At 54.6% G+C, this 15,499-nt stretch overlaps 1 protein-coding gene across 3 annotated transcripts; it reads right to left on the reverse strand.

Moving 5' to 3' along the window:
* Nucleotides 1-4,961: 4,961 nt before the first annotated feature.
* Nucleotides 4,962-14,859, reverse strand: TINAGL1 (tubulointerstitial nephritis antigen like 1). Of its 3 annotated transcripts, XM_081056059.1 has the most exons (12): nt 14,611-14,859; nt 13,780-14,097; nt 12,774-12,837; nt 8,966-9,058; nt 8,637-8,751; nt 7,430-7,553; nt 7,193-7,343; nt 6,905-7,082; nt 6,744-6,789; nt 6,425-6,548; nt 5,595-5,640; nt 4,962-5,498 (listed from the first exon to the last, which is right to left on the reverse strand). In XM_081056059.1, exons 2-12 carry the CDS (start codon nt 14,087-14,089, stop codon nt 5,358-5,360), a joined length of 1,392 nt encoding a protein of 463 aa, XP_080912185.1. In that variant the 5' UTR covers nt 14,090-14,097; nt 14,611-14,859; the 3' UTR covers nt 4,962-5,357. The 3 variants fall into 3 exon arrangements, with proteins under 3 accessions (XP_080912185.1, XP_080912187.1, XP_080912186.1); XM_081056061.1 differs by lacking the exon at nt 13,780-14,097 and having other exon boundaries at nt 14,611-14,794; XM_081056060.1 differs by lacking the exon at nt 14,611-14,859 and having other exon boundaries at nt 13,780-14,590.
* Between the last annotated feature and the right edge of the window lie 640 nt (nt 14,860-15,499).

A 15,499-nucleotide genomic window follows, 5' to 3' on the forward strand; every position in this document is an offset into this window, starting at 1 on the left:
GCATTTCTCCTTCCCCCTGGAATAGTAGCCCTCTTTGGGGAGCTCCTTCTCCTGCAAACACTGGTTCAGCTAGGGCTATCACGGCTGCCATCATTTTGTCCTTCGGCCCATAGGTGAACGCCTGATTAGAGCCAGTCCAATCAAAAGCCTTCCCTGTTCTGTCCGGCTTTGTTTTGAATCAGAACTGAGAAAATGGGGCAGATGGGTGGCTCAGTTAGAGCATGAGCTCTGGGCAACGGGGCTGCCAGTTTGATTCCCACATGGGCCAGCGAGCTGCGCCCTCCACAACTAGAATGAAGTCGATGAGCTGCCGCTGAGCTCCTGAGTGGCCAGATGGCTCAGTCAATTGGAGTGTGGGCTCTCAAACAGAAGTTTGCCGATTCAACTCCTCGACTCCTGCAAAGGATGGTGGTCTGTGCCCCCTGCAACTAACAATGGCAACTGGACCTGGAGCTGAGCTGCGCCCTCAACAACTAAAATTGAAAGGATAACAACTTAACTTGGAAAAGTCCCGGAAGTACACACTGTTCTCCAATAAAGTCCTGTTCCTCTTCCCCAATAAAATCTTTTTTTTTTTTTAAATCCTTTAAAAAAAACCAAAAACTGAGAAAATGGGGCTGGCCCTGGCCCGGTTGCTCAGGCGGTTGGAGCACCATGCTCCTAACACCTTGATTCCCACATGGGCCAGTGAGCTGCGTCCTCTATAGTTACTGTGAACAACAGTTCTCCCTGGAGATGGGCTGCCGTGAGCAGCTGGAGGAGGCAGGAGCTTCCGTGGCTGCTGTGTGCTGCCAGGTGCGGCCGGTGGCCAGAGTGAGCGGCTGGCAGCTGGCGAGAGCTGCTGTGAGCGGCCAACCAACGACCGGTGACCGACGGCCTCAGCCGGGGGAGCGCAAGGCTCATAATACTAGCGTGGGCCAGGGAGCAGTGTCCTACACAACTAGACTGAGAAACAATGGCTTGAACCGGAGTGCGGGGGGGGGGGGGTGTGTGGAGATGGAAGAAAGGAGGGAAAATAAATAAAGTTAAGAAAAAAAAGAATTGAGAAAATGACTGTGGGCTGAGATGCTCAGGGATTGTCACTGGCCACATGTTCTTTCTCACGGAAGAGTCTGTAGCGAGAAAGGCAGAAGAATGCGCGTGTGCGAGGAAGAGAACGAGAGAGAGAGAGAGAGAGAGAGAGAGAGAAGTCCCAGCATGATTTTGTCCCCGGTTCCAGCTGTGTCTGGGCCCGCAATCTGGAAGTTCACCTCCTCTTAGATTTGAGGAGTCATGTTGCTGGGTAGCATTGGTTTCTAACAATGCACTTTCTCACAGGGATATGTGTAGGATCAAATGAGCTAAAGTGTGTGAAATGCTCCACCCAAGGCCTGGCCCACTGCAGGCTCATGAATTCCTTTCCCTTAATGGGCACCAGGCAAGGATGGGGGGTTGGCAAGATACCAGGAAGATGTGAGGCATCGGCACTCATGAAGTGATATAACTCAGCAGCTCCCAGGAAACTAGAATCAGGTGACTTGGGACCCTGTCGAGCGCCACAGGAAGCCAGAACAAATGCCCCAAAGGAACATTTGGTGGATAGATAAGGAAAAAAACATTCTTGCCTCATCTCTTTGTGGGAGGAAAAGTCATCAAGTCATCAACATTTATCCCTCTGTGTCAGGGATAAATGCTGGCGGTCCAGAAGATGGACGCCAGGAAATGCTGTCCAGAGAAGGAACATTTGAGCCCGGATTTACAGGATGAATAAAAGTTTGCCAAACAGGGAAAGGACGTGGAAAGGGACATTGGACTATCACTACCAATCAACCACTATCCATACAGAGTTGATTCATATGAGGATTGAGACGGGCTGGGTTTGAATTCTGCCTCAACCAAACTTGAGACTCTTCTATGCTTCCGTTTCTTATCTGCAAAATAAAGAAATAGGGGTTTGTTTGTTTTTGAGTATTAAAGGGGATAATATGTGGAAAGCAGTCAGAACAATGTGGTGGCAGAAAGCTAGGTTAAACACTCAGTAAATGTTTAGCTCATTCCCGAAAGCCTTTATATTATCAAGTCCAATGCCCTTAAAACGATTATGTTAGCGTTTATTGAGCCCTTAAGTTCCAAGCGTGGTGCTAAATGCTTAGCATGCTTTGTCTTATGTAACCCAACAATTTAAGGAGGTGAGCACAGTCATGCACCCCGTAAAAACGTTTTGGTCGTAATGGACCGTATATGTACCAATAGTCCAAAAAGATTATGATGGAGCTGAAAAATTCCGCTCACCTTGTGATGTCAGAGCTGCTGTAATGTCATAGTAAACACATCCTATTACGTGTTTATGGTTATGCTGCTGTAAACAAACCTACTGCATTGCCACTTGTGTAAAAGTAAAGCACACACAATTATGTGTAGTAACTAATACTCGATAATGGTAATAAATAACCGTCTCACTGCTTTATGTATTTACTATACTACACTTTTTTCATTATTTCAGAGTTTACTCTTTCTACTTACGAAAATGGGGTACTGTGGTAGCGAAAGTGGGGTGGGGTGGGGTGGGAGCTCAGAGGATGGACGATGACTCCACAGAGGGTCGTCATCCGGGCGGTGGGCTGTTCTGCTGGCAGCAGCCACATGCATCTCTCGTTTACCGCGTCTTTTGATTGAATCGTTTTCTCTAGTGCTTGATTTAATCTTGTGTCGTTTTGTGTAGTAACATGCTGGATAGTTTCGTAGCCTAGGAACAATAGGCCATACCCTCTAGCCTAGGTGTATAGCGGACTATAACATCTAGGTTTGTGTAAATGCATTCTATGATGTTCTCACAGTGACGAAATCACCTACTGACGCATTTCTCAGAACATATCCCCCTCCTTAAGCAGCGCAGGACTATACTATTATCCCCATTAAAGATAGAAAAACAGAGGCTCTGAGAGGCTATTACACTGCCAATGTGGAAAACACGAAGCAGGGGTTCTAACCCAGGTGTGTCTAATGGCCCATGTCCTAGGCCCAAAGAGAGGAAGGGACTAGCCTCAGGACACGCAGCAAGGGGAGGGGGTAATAGGACTTCTCATGGATGGACTCAAGGGCAGTAATCTGGTTGGGGGTCGGAGGCGTGGGGCGGGGGGAATGGGCTTGAAGTTTGCCTGGCTCTTTATAAGGACACATCCATTACCAACATCAGAGAATGGGGGTGGCTGAGGGAGGTTACTTAGGCAACACTAAACCTTCCTTAGTCACACCTCCACCGTTTCCCACTCCAGGGTGGCCAGGCAGGCTTGGAACTCCCTGACCCACCCAACAGGGCTAAGGAAGGGCTGGGCAGACCCCACAAGGTCCGGGGAGGGCCAGGCCTCCCCGCAGGGCTGGCAGAGCTAAAGCCTCAAGACCGGCGAGCCCCTGTTCCCCTCCCTTCTCCATCCCGTTTCCGCCAAAGGTCCCAGTAGAAATTTCCAGCCTCGCCCTGCCCAGCAGCCCCTAGATGGGGTTTTTCCAGCTGGGTGGAAGCAGCGGGGTGTGTCCTGGCGGCTGCAGTCGTAGGGGCTGGTGAGCGGCAGTCCCTGCCATCCCTGCTCAGGGTTCCTGCCCCCTCATTGTCCCCAGGGTCCCTGGCTGGCCTTGGCTCCTTAAGGACGGGCGGCTAGCCAGAGTAGTTGGGCTCGGGACGTCCCGGCAAACAGGAAATGAGACAAAGGCAGCCGCTTATCGGGTCTCCACATTCCATTCAGGTGATGCCTGAGTGGCCAGGAGGACTCTGGCTGGCTCCAAGAGGCTGCCCGCCAAAGAGGAGGGACCTCCCAGCCTGGCCTCCCCTCAGTGGCTCTCCGATGGGGACGAGGTGTATTCTTGCCCTGGGAAGCCTCCTCCCTTGGCTCCTGGAAAGGCAGGGACTCCCTGCTGACATCTGTGCCTGGAGCGATGTGCTGGGGCTGAGGTCGTGAAGGCAAGTGGAAAGGAAAAAGATGAGTCATAATCACTCAGCCGTTCCACAAACTGCAATACCACCCTATGCCAGGGTACCCGTGTGGGTACCAGGACCCACTAATGAACCGACTCCAATCCCCGCACTTGGGGAACTTCCAGTGTAACAGAGGAGGTAGGTAGACACCCAGATAAGTGAAATCCTGGGTGAAAAGGGAGGGTGCAGGTGAGTTCAGCGAGGGGGTGTCTAAGCCATGCTAGGTGGCATTGGGGTGGTGTGGGGAAACATCAGTTCTCTTCCACAGGTAGTATCTGAATGAAGGAACCCTGGGGTTGGCTTTGAAATAGGAGTGGGATGGAATGGAAGCTATCTATAGGAGTGGGGTGGATGGAAGGGAAGATATCTATCCGAACTGGGGGAACAGCAAGTGCAAATGCCCGATGGTCTGCCTGTATACTGGACATTTGAAAAGCAATGAAGACTCTGGAGTTGCCCGGGCAGAGGCTGAAGACGCTGGTGAAGATGCTGGTTAGGCGGGTCCTGATGACCTTGAATGCCAGTTGGAGCCTAGGCTTATTTTGCTGGCACTGGGAGACAGGGAAGGTGGGGAAAGGAGAGGCCTTGGAGAAGTAGACCCAGCTCAGCCCAGGGGCAGGAGGAGGTGGGGGGCCCCCCTCGCCTGGTTCTTATAGAGGCTGATCTGCAGAGACAGGCTCAGCTTCTGCGGGGCCATGCCCTGCTTGCTGCTGGGCAGCGGTGCCAGTTCTGCTGATTGGTGAGTTGCCCTCCCCACTCAGGCAGCGCTGACTTAGCATCTGAAAAGTGGTTCCCACTGGCCCACATTTCTCTGGGGGCCAAAGGTCATGCCATCCATGCGGCACCTCCAACAGGTCTGTGGCCAGGGCCACTGACGGGGCTGAATTGAGACTAAAATGTATAATCCACCCGCCCCAGCCAACCAGCGCGTCCTCAGGCCATCCTTTCTGCTGTCTAACCGTATGCCACCCCAACTGTGGCCTGCCTTTCGACTCCCAGAAGTTCCAAGTTACTAGAGTTATCAATATTTTGTTTTTATTTTAAAACAGTGAAAAGAAAAATAAATATCTTTGGAGAATAAGAGTACAGGAGTGGGGAGGGGTGGGGCTGGAGACTTGGGGGTGTCCTGGTTTTGGTGGTCTTGCGTGGGGGTGCCGTGGGCCTGGGATCTGCAGCCTGGCTCCTCCCAGGCCAGGCTCTGCCCATCCCAGCTGGGAGGTCTGGGGCTCCACCAGCATCGCCTGCCCGCGGCTCCCAGGCTGGGTGCTGTGTCAGAGGAACCCATGGGGATTAGGACCCTGGCACCCGCTTGCACCCATAGCACCATCTGGTGGGCGGACAGGCAGAGCAGGGGGATGCTATCCCGCAAGGGGCTCTTTTGCTGGCTGGTCTGGTGTGGTCTGCAGCCTCAGTGGTGATTCATGTCCTCCATGCCCACGCGACCCCAGACTCCCAGCACGAAGCTCTCGATGTCACACTCATTGGCGCCACGCATGATGCGGAAGTGGCCCCTCTCGCCCCAGGCTGGGCCCCACGAGTTGGCAGCCGTCTGGGAATTAGGAGGAGCCATGAGCAGAGGCAAGAGAATGGGGCCAGGAGGAGCACTGGGCTGGGGAAAGGGGACAGCAGCTGCGCAGGGACTCACCCAGTATTTGAGCGTCCTTCCATCAGGCAGAGTCTCCTCTCCCCACCTGCAGGCCAGAGCCAGGGAGAGGGGCTGATTCCACCTATTTTCAGGGCCTCCGCCCTGGGCCTTCCCTATCCAGGCCCCTGTTGCCTTTGGTGACTTGGGTTCACCCTTAGGACTTGGGCAGGTCTCTGTCCCTGTCTGCACCTCCCTCAGTCTCCACATCTCTAAGTCTGCACGCCCGCGCCCAGTGTGCGGGGAAGCCACAGAAGGGATAACTGGAGGGGTATGCAGAAAAGGGGGGAAGCTGGGCCTCCATCCCCCAGGGACCCACATCCTGTGTACCAGTTCTCTGGGACTTCACACTTCTGCCTGCCCACCCTCCTCACTTGGGGAGCCAGGGACCAGGAGGAAGAGACTCAGAGAATGTAGGTACCATAGAGGCCCCAAACTCCCACTGCAAAGTACATTTCATTGGTTGGACAATTGAAATCAGTGACTCTGTCATGTCCTGTTATCACAGGTGGGGAAACTGAGGGCTGGGGGAGTGAGTCAGGCAGAGGTGGGAACAGGTGCTTAGATGGAGAGAGATTGAGCAACTGTTGAATCCTTGTCTATATTTCACTGGAGTTATTTTATCCCGATCCATAAGGAAGGAACAGTTCCTAGAAAACTTTAAAAGACCCCCCAACTCTTGGTGTGACCAGGTCAAGTCCCTCCTCTTTTTGAGTCTTGGTTTCCTCCTCTTTGAAATGGGGCTTTGCAAAGACGTGGTCAGGATTCAAGGCTCAGAGCCCCCAGTGCAAGCTCAGCTGCCCCTAACTCCCTCCACCCCCCAAACCCCTCACCCTGTGATCTTGACGGAATGAGTCCCATGCCGACGGTATCGCTCTGGCATCCCGAGGCTCACTGGTGTGTGGCTGTAGATGCCGCCCTGGTACAGAAAGAAGTCCTCGTGCACCTCCATGAGGGCTGTGGGCAGAGATCACAGTAGGGCTGGCTCAGCCCGTTACAGGCACCGCAGCCCGAGTCTGGAGGTACACGGTGCCCCACTCCCGGCCCCAGTGGACTTGCTGCTCAGTGCCGTACTAACCCCTTGTGCCACTGTGCTCAGTCTTAAGCAGGCACAAGCTTCTGGAATCAGGGAGCAGGACGAGGGGCATTTACCTTGGACAGGGCCATTCTCCATCAGCTCCTTCATGATTTCCTTCTCCTGGAGGGTGGGAAGTGGGGGGTAAGGAGGACAGTATCCATTAGGGGTGAAGTTCCAGCCTTGGGCCAGCCTTCCAGCTCTCTTCCTCGGCCTCCTCACCCAAGTACAGACTTACACTGGAGCCGAGGCGGTAGGCAGGAGTGACCTGGTAGATGTCGTTCGCATGGACAAGGTGATTGGGGCAACGGGCAGTGGCCTGGCGCTTGCCTCGCCCCATGGCCCGGCTGTGCATCATGCAGCCGGCCTCGTCCCGCTCCCGGCCCGAGAATGGGTAGCAGTGGTCAGACACAACCCTGGAGGGGCAGCAGGCACGAGTGAGCGCGGCCCCGGCCCTTCCCGCAAGGGGCCTTCCGAAGGCCCCTGCCATGTGCCCTCTTCCCTTCCTGCACCCCTTGCTGCTCACCCTCGACGTCGCAGGAACCACCAGGCACCATCGAGTCGCCCACCGCGGCAGCCATGTTGGTTGTGCTTGTCACAAGACAGCAGGTTCTGGGGTGACAGGACAGGTGTCATGTGCCCCAGAGAATGGATTGAGACACGATCAGATGCCACAGCTGGTGGGAGGAAGCAGAAGGGCCGTCAGAGAGCTCAGGCCTTAGCCCGCCTTCCCCACTGTGCCTGCCCCTGCTCTTGGACTTACCTGCTGTGGAGAAGGCCCAGGAGCCTGCACAGTTGCCCTGGTCGAGAGGCTCATGGATTAGGTTGGGCCACTTCTCAGAGGCCTCAAAGGCTGTGGGCAGCACCTCTCCTGGGAGCAGCACTGTCTGCAAGGCAAAAGTCACTTGTTTGGCCTCTGCCTCCCTCTGGCCTGCCCCTCAGCGGCCTGTTGGCATTGCAGGGCCACCAAGAGTCCAAGGCCTGTGGTTTGATCTCGAGCCCTCCAGCTGCAAAAGGATTCCAACAACCTCCACACTGACTCACGTAGAAGACCCAAGCACCATTCAGTGACTCCCTGGTGTCAGGTGTGGGGTGATTAGTCCTGTTTTACAGATGAGGCAACTGAGGCCAGGATCAGGGAAGTAGCCAGGCCAGGGTCACCCTGCTTTCCATCCTCAATCCCTGCCTTGTCCCTCCTCTGCACCTTCCAATCTGCCACATCCTCCTTCCCACCAGGACCTTAGGCTTTAGGCCCCAAAAGGCAGGGGAGGGAAGAAGCAGTCATGTCTCTGCCAAGGCAAACAGCAGGAGCAGAAAATAGCAGAGGCCCCAGGGAGTAGGGGCAAGGGCAGGGTCTGCTCACCCAGCCTTGAGCTGAAGTCCCTCCGCAGGGAGGGCCATTCTAGCCCATCCCGGCCTCCTCCCTGCCCATCACTGACAGAGCCTCCAGCATGTGTCTCAGCCCTGTCCTGCTGAAGTGCCCCTCTTCACCCTTTGACTGTTCTGGGTCTGGTTCCCATTTCTCCCCCAAAAGGCTCCCACTGGTAGAAAGGGAGAAGCCCCCTTCTCCCTCAGGGTTCCACAGAGTCATTTGTTTCCGAGAATTGCTGCTCTCTGGCCAAAGCTGGAAGAGTGTCTGTCCCTCCCTTCCCAAAATACCAAGGTGACCTCCTGGCCCCTTGGGCCCTGACCCAGCCGTACTGGGACCAACAGCATTTTTCCCAGGCTGGGGAGGCCAGGAAGGGGCTCATGCTGGAACGACAACATTCAGTATCAGAGCGTCCGTTCTTGTAGTGCAGCACATCTCGTTATGGGCCAGAACTGAAGGCTCAGAGAAGGGAAGGGACTCGTCCAGGGATATACAGCCTAGTGGAGAGGGACAGGCCCAGGCCCTCGGGGGAATAAGGCACAGGGTATGAGGGTCCTAGGCCATGAGGAGTTGGCGGCATTGTGGGCAAGAATGGACTTACGTGAATCTCATTCATGTTGATGACGGAGGAAGGTGGGCGGTTGGTGCCCAGGCGATAGCGAATGCCCTCATCCAGGGTCATGCCCCAGAAGGCACTATGGTTCCCAGCCCGCCACCTGAAAGAGAGGGGATGGAAGTGACAGACGTGCCAAGGCTGGGGGTCTTGGAGGTATGTGCACGTGGGTGGGAGAGGCACATATTGGCTAAATGTACACATGAATATGATCGGAGCGTGTCTGTGCCTGGCAGGACAAGCATCTCGGGCAGAACGGATGTGTTGTGTGTACACGTGCATGCGTGCCCCCTGGGGGCATGTCCAGGGCCTCTTACCCGTAATTGCCCTGGTTGATGGCGTTGATCATGTCTTGGTCCACCAGGCATGGTTCCTGATCACACTCCCACTGCCCTTTCTCCTGGCAGGTGCTGGGAGAATGGGAAGGAAAGAAGAGGTGAGTGGGAGCTGGGCACCCTCTGAAGAGAAGAGGCCTCAGAGGTCAGCGTGGGCCTGAGATTCTGTACCAGCATCTGTGGCAAGACCCTCAGATGATCCCATCCAGCCTGGTGGCTTTAAATGTCAACTTCAAGTTCATGATCCTCAAGGTTATATTCACCGGTATCTCTCCCCATACTCCAGATTCAAGAATTGTGCTGCTCTTCACCATCACCACTGGGGTGTCTAACCACAGTTCAAACTTAACGCATCCCAAACCGAATCCGGGGTCTCCCCAACTCCCATGCCTGCTCCTCCCACAGTCCCCAGAAAACGGCCACTCCATCCTCTCTGGAGCTCAGGCCAAAAGCCTGGGAGTCACCCTTGACTCTTTCTCTCATTTGCTGATCCAATTCATTGGCAAATCCTGTTGGCTCTACCTTAAAAACACATCCAGAACCCGAATCACTGCTCATTCTTTCCTCTGGCCCCTGTGGTCTAATCACCTTTCACCTGGATTATGCTGCAGCTGCCTCCCTGTTCCCCTTCCCTGTGCTCTGTACACACCACTTCAGTGTATTTTTAACACAACTGCCAGTGATCTTTTTAAACCCCAGTCATATCATGTCATTCCTCTGCCCCAAACCCTCCACTGGCTTCACATCTCAGAATAAGAGCCAAGAACCTTATGGTGCCAGCAAGGCCATGCACGGTCTGTCCTCCAATCCCCTCTCTGACCCCCTCCTCTTAGTCCTGGTTCCTGAGGTCCCAGCCAGGCTGGGCCCCTGGCCATTTACACCAGCCATGCACCTGCCCCAGGGCCTTTGAGCGGCTCTTCCTCCAACATCCTCATAGCTCCCTTATTTCTTCCAAGTTTTAATTCAAAAGTCACCTTCTTAGGCAGGCCTGCCCTGGCCACCCTATCTTCCTGTCCCTCTGCTCTTCCTGTCACACTTCCCTGTTATATTTTTCTCCTTAGCATGTCATCACTCTCTGACATACTACATATTAAGTTATTTATAGTGTTTATACCTGTTTCCTCATAGACTCTAGGGTCTTTGAGGGCAGGTATTATTTGGTATCTTCAGTGTCTAGAAAACAAAACCTAGTACATAGTAGGCACCCGGTAAATACTTGTTGAATGAATGAATAAGGCAGTATAGCGAAGTGACTAAGAGCATGGATTTTGAAATTCAAATCCTGGGTTCCAATCCTAGCTGACTAGGCACGTGCATTCAAGTAAGTTATTTAAACTGTTGTCTGTAAAATGATGACAATAATAGTACCACATCCCAGGAATGCAATGGCAGGCTTGCAAAGCATTTAGCTCAAGGCCGGGCCCATCTTAAATGCTCCAGAATTGTTATTGACAGTTATTGTTCCCATTAAAGGAACCCCACCCCTGCCCCTCTGGAGTTTCAGACTCAGATCCAGCTGGCTTCCTGACAGCTCCTCTGAGCGTGTAAAAGTCATCTCAAACTTACAATGGCCACATTGCCTTTCCCCAAACCTGCTCCTCTCCTAACATCCTCAACTCAGATAATGGCACCTTATCCACAGGTGTTCCAGCCAGAACTCTGTGTAGTCTGTGTTGTTTTGGCCCCAACCCTCACCCCCCGTGCTTCCTCAATCAGTAGGTCCGAAATCGAAATGTCACATCAGGAAAGGCTTCGAGTCCATCTGCCTGCCACTTCTCCACTGCTACCACCTCCTCCGGTCCTCCATCACCTCTCCCCTGGACCAGGCTCCCTGCCTCTTTACGATCCCCACCCCCCACAAACCCCTTTCTGAAGCCAGAGAGATCTTTTAGTATATGTGCTGCCGAAGCGAGCACGCCAGAGAGATCTTTGAAGAATGTAAATCAGATCGTGTGCTAAGTGGCTTCCCATGACACTTAGAACAAAATACAAAATCCTCACCAGAGCTTATGAGACCCATGGGAGGTTGCCTGCACCTCCCGGGGCCTCTCTCCCCATTTCACAGCTCCAGGCGCAGTGAGTTCAGTCCCACCTCCTGGCCTTCCCACAAACTCCTCCTAGGTCTGGGCCACTCGTCCTGTCATGTCCCTGGTATCAGCATAAATGTCCCTTCCTGAGTGGTCTTCCCTCACCCTTACCGCACTCTAAACTAGGATCCTCCATTATTCTCTCTTTTCCTCTATCACACCTATAAGAACTTGTAACGATATGTTTATTTGTGTGTGTGGTTCTTCACCATTAGATTGGAGGTTCAAGCGCAAGGACAAGGACTGTCGTGCATTCTGGCTACACACAGTAGGTCTTTAATAAATAGGTGTCTACTAAACAGTGGAATTCTATGAATTCTTCGATGCTTTTACAAGCTCATAACTCTGCTATTACAAGATGCTAAATCGCCTCCTTTCAGGCCTGCCGGAGGCTCCCGCCTCCAATGTTGCCTTTTAAGGCGCCTCAAGGGGAACCAAGACCCAGTATGGTTGGGCTCTCCAGCCTCAGCAGTGGGCGGAGGCACTTTCAGGGAGGGCCAGAGGAGACTGCAGGAAGGGAGGCTCTCCCTGTCCTTGCCTTCCCCCTAGGACTCTCTCGAAGCATCCTTCGAGGGCTCACACAGCCTGGAAGGCCCACAGACACTGCCCCACACCCTCCCTCAGGTGCTGAGCACAGGAACACAGTCACGCAGAGCTGGCCTGGGGGGTGGGCAGTGGGCTGGTCAGTCCTTGCCTGCCACTTCCCCCTTTGCCCCCAGGGCTGCCCAAGCAGGTCTAGACTGGACTTGTGACAGCATTCCAAAGGGGGCCTGGGCGACCAGGCCCCAGGGACAGGAGTGGGAGAAAGTGTTAACCCCTCATTGTCCAGAGGCATCCTAACAGCCCTACCAGAATCATGCAGTCATGCTCCATCTTTCTGAACACACCACACACACACATACACACACACACACACACACACACACACACACACACTTCTCTCACCCAGATAGATACACTTTCACTGTGACCCAGCACCCTTCACGCCAGTGAGGCAATGGAAACAGCTTATGCGTAATGCATTCCAAAATGTTTCGTCCTCCCTGGGGCCTCTCAGTCCCAGGCAAAGAGGGCAGGGGGTGGAGTGGTGGGTGCAGGGCCTACTCCTCTAAATTACAGGGTCCTCATTATTTCCATTAAGGCATTCAAGGCTCCTACTCAAGCCTTCTCCACTTCCCTTCTCAGGCCTCACACTATAGTAGGGGGACACCTCTGACCCCTTCATCCTCCTGCTCAGAATAGTGGGGAGGAGTAGGGGAGGGAGAGGGGCCACATTCCAGGGACTGCCCTGCTACAGGCTGGCTGGCCTCCAGCTCAGTCATCCTTGACCCTCATCCGGTCCAGGGCAGTGGATGTTGCAGTCAGAGGTTTCCTTCCTGGCGTCCCCCCTTCTCAGACTATCCCATAACATGGAGAAAGGTCGGGAGAGGCAGTAGCCCAGCCCAAGCCAGGAGGGGCCAGGAGTGACTCTCAGCTCAGGGCCACACTTGGAGTCACGTATCCATGGATGATCACTCCTGGGGAATGTTGTTAGAATGTTTATATAAGTTGACATGGTCAGTGTAAAAATCCCCATGTTACAGATGAGAAAACTGAGGCTCAGAGAAGGGAAAGGACTTGTCCCCAGCAAGTGAGTGATTTGAACTAAGTCTATCAGCCACAAAGCCCACAAGGAATGCCCCCTCCAAGCCCCAAACACTCACCAACGGTTGCAGTTGTCCCAGTAGGTTCCCAAGACTGGATAGATGCGACCCCCATGCATACATCCTAGTGGGAAGGAAGAGAAGAGACGTGGAACCGAGACAAGAGATAATGGGCTGAGATGGCCAGGTCCTCAAAGGTCAAACAAATGTCCAGAAATACACTCACACACACACAGACACACACGCACACACAGACACCCTAGTCCTCACTGAAACTAAAGTCAAAGTCAAACTATAACTTAAGACATCTCCTGCAGGGTCACACACCAACTGCTACTTGGGAAGTTCTTCAATGACTCCAAGTTTGGTCCCTCTTCCTTTACTTGCATGCCAGCCACAGCACTCCTTAGGTCCTTTGCATTTAAAGGAGTTGGGGCTTGAAAATGGAGTGCAGGACATGGGGAATCTGAAGCCCAGAGAAGCAAGTGACTCCCGTAAAATAATACAGCATTTTGGGATGACAACCCAGGTATGCAGTCTCATACCCACAGCCCCATGGGATTGGGGAAGGAATTTAAGTATGTTCTTATTGCACAGGGGCAAGTGCATGGGAAAGGAATGTGGGGAGGGCTGAAGGCAGGAACAGATTTGACCTACTCCCAGGTGTGACCAGCCATCTCAGGGGTAAAGAAGCCTGAGTAAAGGCTAAGATGACCCTGACCAACCCCTGTGTGCTTTATCAGCCTGAGGGTGAGTCAGCAGGCGGGGCTAGCACCTTCCATGTCCAGGATATGGAAACAAGACTGGGAGAAAGGGCAGGAAGCTGTCTTTCTCCTGGGCCAACTCAGAATCCCACTGATCAAGGATCTTCTCTCTTTCAGTCTTGCTGGAGAAATTCAAGTTAGACAAGAGAGGGGACTTCCTAGAGGCGCAGAGAGTGGGTTAGGATCTCTTTCCCAGATTCTACAAAGCCTCCCCTGGAAATGTCAATGCATCAGCCTTGCTCCTGAGTCTTGCTGAGTTTAGGGATGACAGAGCGACCCATTCCTGGCAGTCTGGTGCCCACCTTGGATAGGGGGGAAAGGGGGTGGTACGCCGAGGCAGAAGTCCCAGAAGTCAGGGCAGCAGTCGGAGACGGTGCGGTTGCAGAAGAGATCACAGTAACAGGTAGCACCCAGGTAGGGCAGGGCGCAGTCGTCAGCGCGGCCACGGCAGCACAGATCCTGCTCCTGGCAGTACCGGCCGCCTGCATCCCGGATGCCCCGCAGGTGCAGAGCCGGCGCTAGCTCCCGGCGCCAGCGACCCCGCCGGGCACCCAGGGCCGACTCACCGGGCAGCAGCAGCAACAACAGCAGCCCCAGTGGACATCGCCACATGGTGCTTCCTGGGCCCAGGGAGGGCAGAGGTCAGGGGTCAGAGGTGGTGGGCAGCAGAGACTCCCTGGCACCCCCCAGGGACTGATTTCCTAGCTTCCTGGGGCTGTAAGTCCAAGGAGGGTGGGGGGTAGCAGGGTCGGAGACCGTGATTCCTGCGTCCCCAGGCAGGACATGAGCAAAGGAGCTACAGTTTATGTGCCCTGGCTTATAGGGGGAAGGGGACTGAGCAAGAAAGGAAGCCCCTTCTTGACCTGTCTGGGCACCTTCAAGGACGGGAGGTAGGGACTGTGGCATTCTTGGTGCCCCCCACTCAACACCCGCATCTCTCCTGTCCTGGGTCCCTCTGCTCCCCTCTAACCCCATCCTTGACGTGGGTCCCCATTTCTTCTGTTCCCTGACCCCTTCCTCTGACCCCTTCACTCGCCCTCTCTGCCACCTGTCATGTCCCTCTGCCTGCCCCCTCCGCCTCTCTGTTCCTTCTGTCTACACGCTCTCTCTTCTGAGCACAGGAGAGTCCCTACCTGATGAGGGGTGTGGGCTGACCCCAGGCTGCCCCACGCGCCGCCTCCGGACTCCTGCGACCGCTGGACACTCAAAGTCAAGTGAGGAGCGTGGGGCGGGATCGCTTTTTGTACCGCCCCGCCCGCCACGCCGCCCGGGCGGCCGCGAGAGGGAGGGGCCCGCTCACGCACCTAGGGTCGCCCCGGGAACTCCGGAGCTGGGGCTTGTGAGGGCCACGAAGAGCACGTGATTGTGCTCGCTTGATCTCCGGTGGAAACCGTTCCCTTAGGGGGCGGAACTCCAACCGAAACAGAAAGGACTGTGGTCTGACACCGGTAAGGACTTCTCAATGGGCTTCACCGTGGGGCTCAGGAGCTCCCGCGCAGAAGGGAAGAGAGCGGCCGACGGAGCTCCGAGTCTTGGACCAAAGTTTGTGCAAAGCTGGGGAAGGTGAGGGAAGCAAACATTTCTAAGTCCCCTTCTGACCCCTCAGTAATAAAAACAGCCATGTGCACCCCTCCTCCTCACAGTGCCCCCCAGGCTTGGGACCGCCCCAAGCCTCCTCCTTTCCCAGGAATGATTGGAATCCGGATGAGGATGGTTTAGGACCCCGCATATGCCTTGAGTGGCTCATCCTTCCGAGGGGGTGGGGTGGGTGTGGTGGGGGAGACCTCCCTGCCCTGCAACCCCTTTTTGGGTCTCGGGGCTTCTCACCAGGCACTGCCCCTTCTCTCAACCCTGAGGGCATCCTGCTTGGCACCAGTCCCCCTCCAGGGCTTAACTACAAGAGCCCTGCCAGCTGGCGCCCCCTGCAGAGCCCCCCTTCCTGCCCCAGGCATAAACCCTTCCTTTGCCCAGGCTGGCCTGGGCCCCAAACAATGGGGCTTCTGTCCTGCCAGGCCTGCCAGT

The sequence above is a fragment of the Rhinolophus hipposideros genome (assembly GCF_964194185.1).
Source record: "Rhinolophus hipposideros genome assembly, chromosome: 8".
NCBI classification, from domain to species: Eukaryota; Metazoa; Chordata; class Mammalia; order Chiroptera; family Rhinolophidae; genus Rhinolophus; species Rhinolophus hipposideros.

Excerpts from the sequence above, each read along its gene's own strand:
- TINAGL1 (XM_081056059.1), bottom strand. The coding sequence starts at position 14,089 with ATGTGGCGATGTCCACTGGGGCTGCTGTTGTTGCTGCTGCTGCCCGGT. Across the intron at positions 7,554-8,636 it reads TCAACATGAATGAGATTCAC|ACAGTGCTGCTCCCAGGAGA; the intron begins GTAAGTCCATTC and ends TTTGCCTTGCAG. Across the intron at positions 7,083-7,192 it reads TGGTTCCTGCGACGTCGAGG|GGTTGTGTCTGACCACTGCT; the intron begins GTGAGCAGCAAG and ends CTGCCCCTCCAG.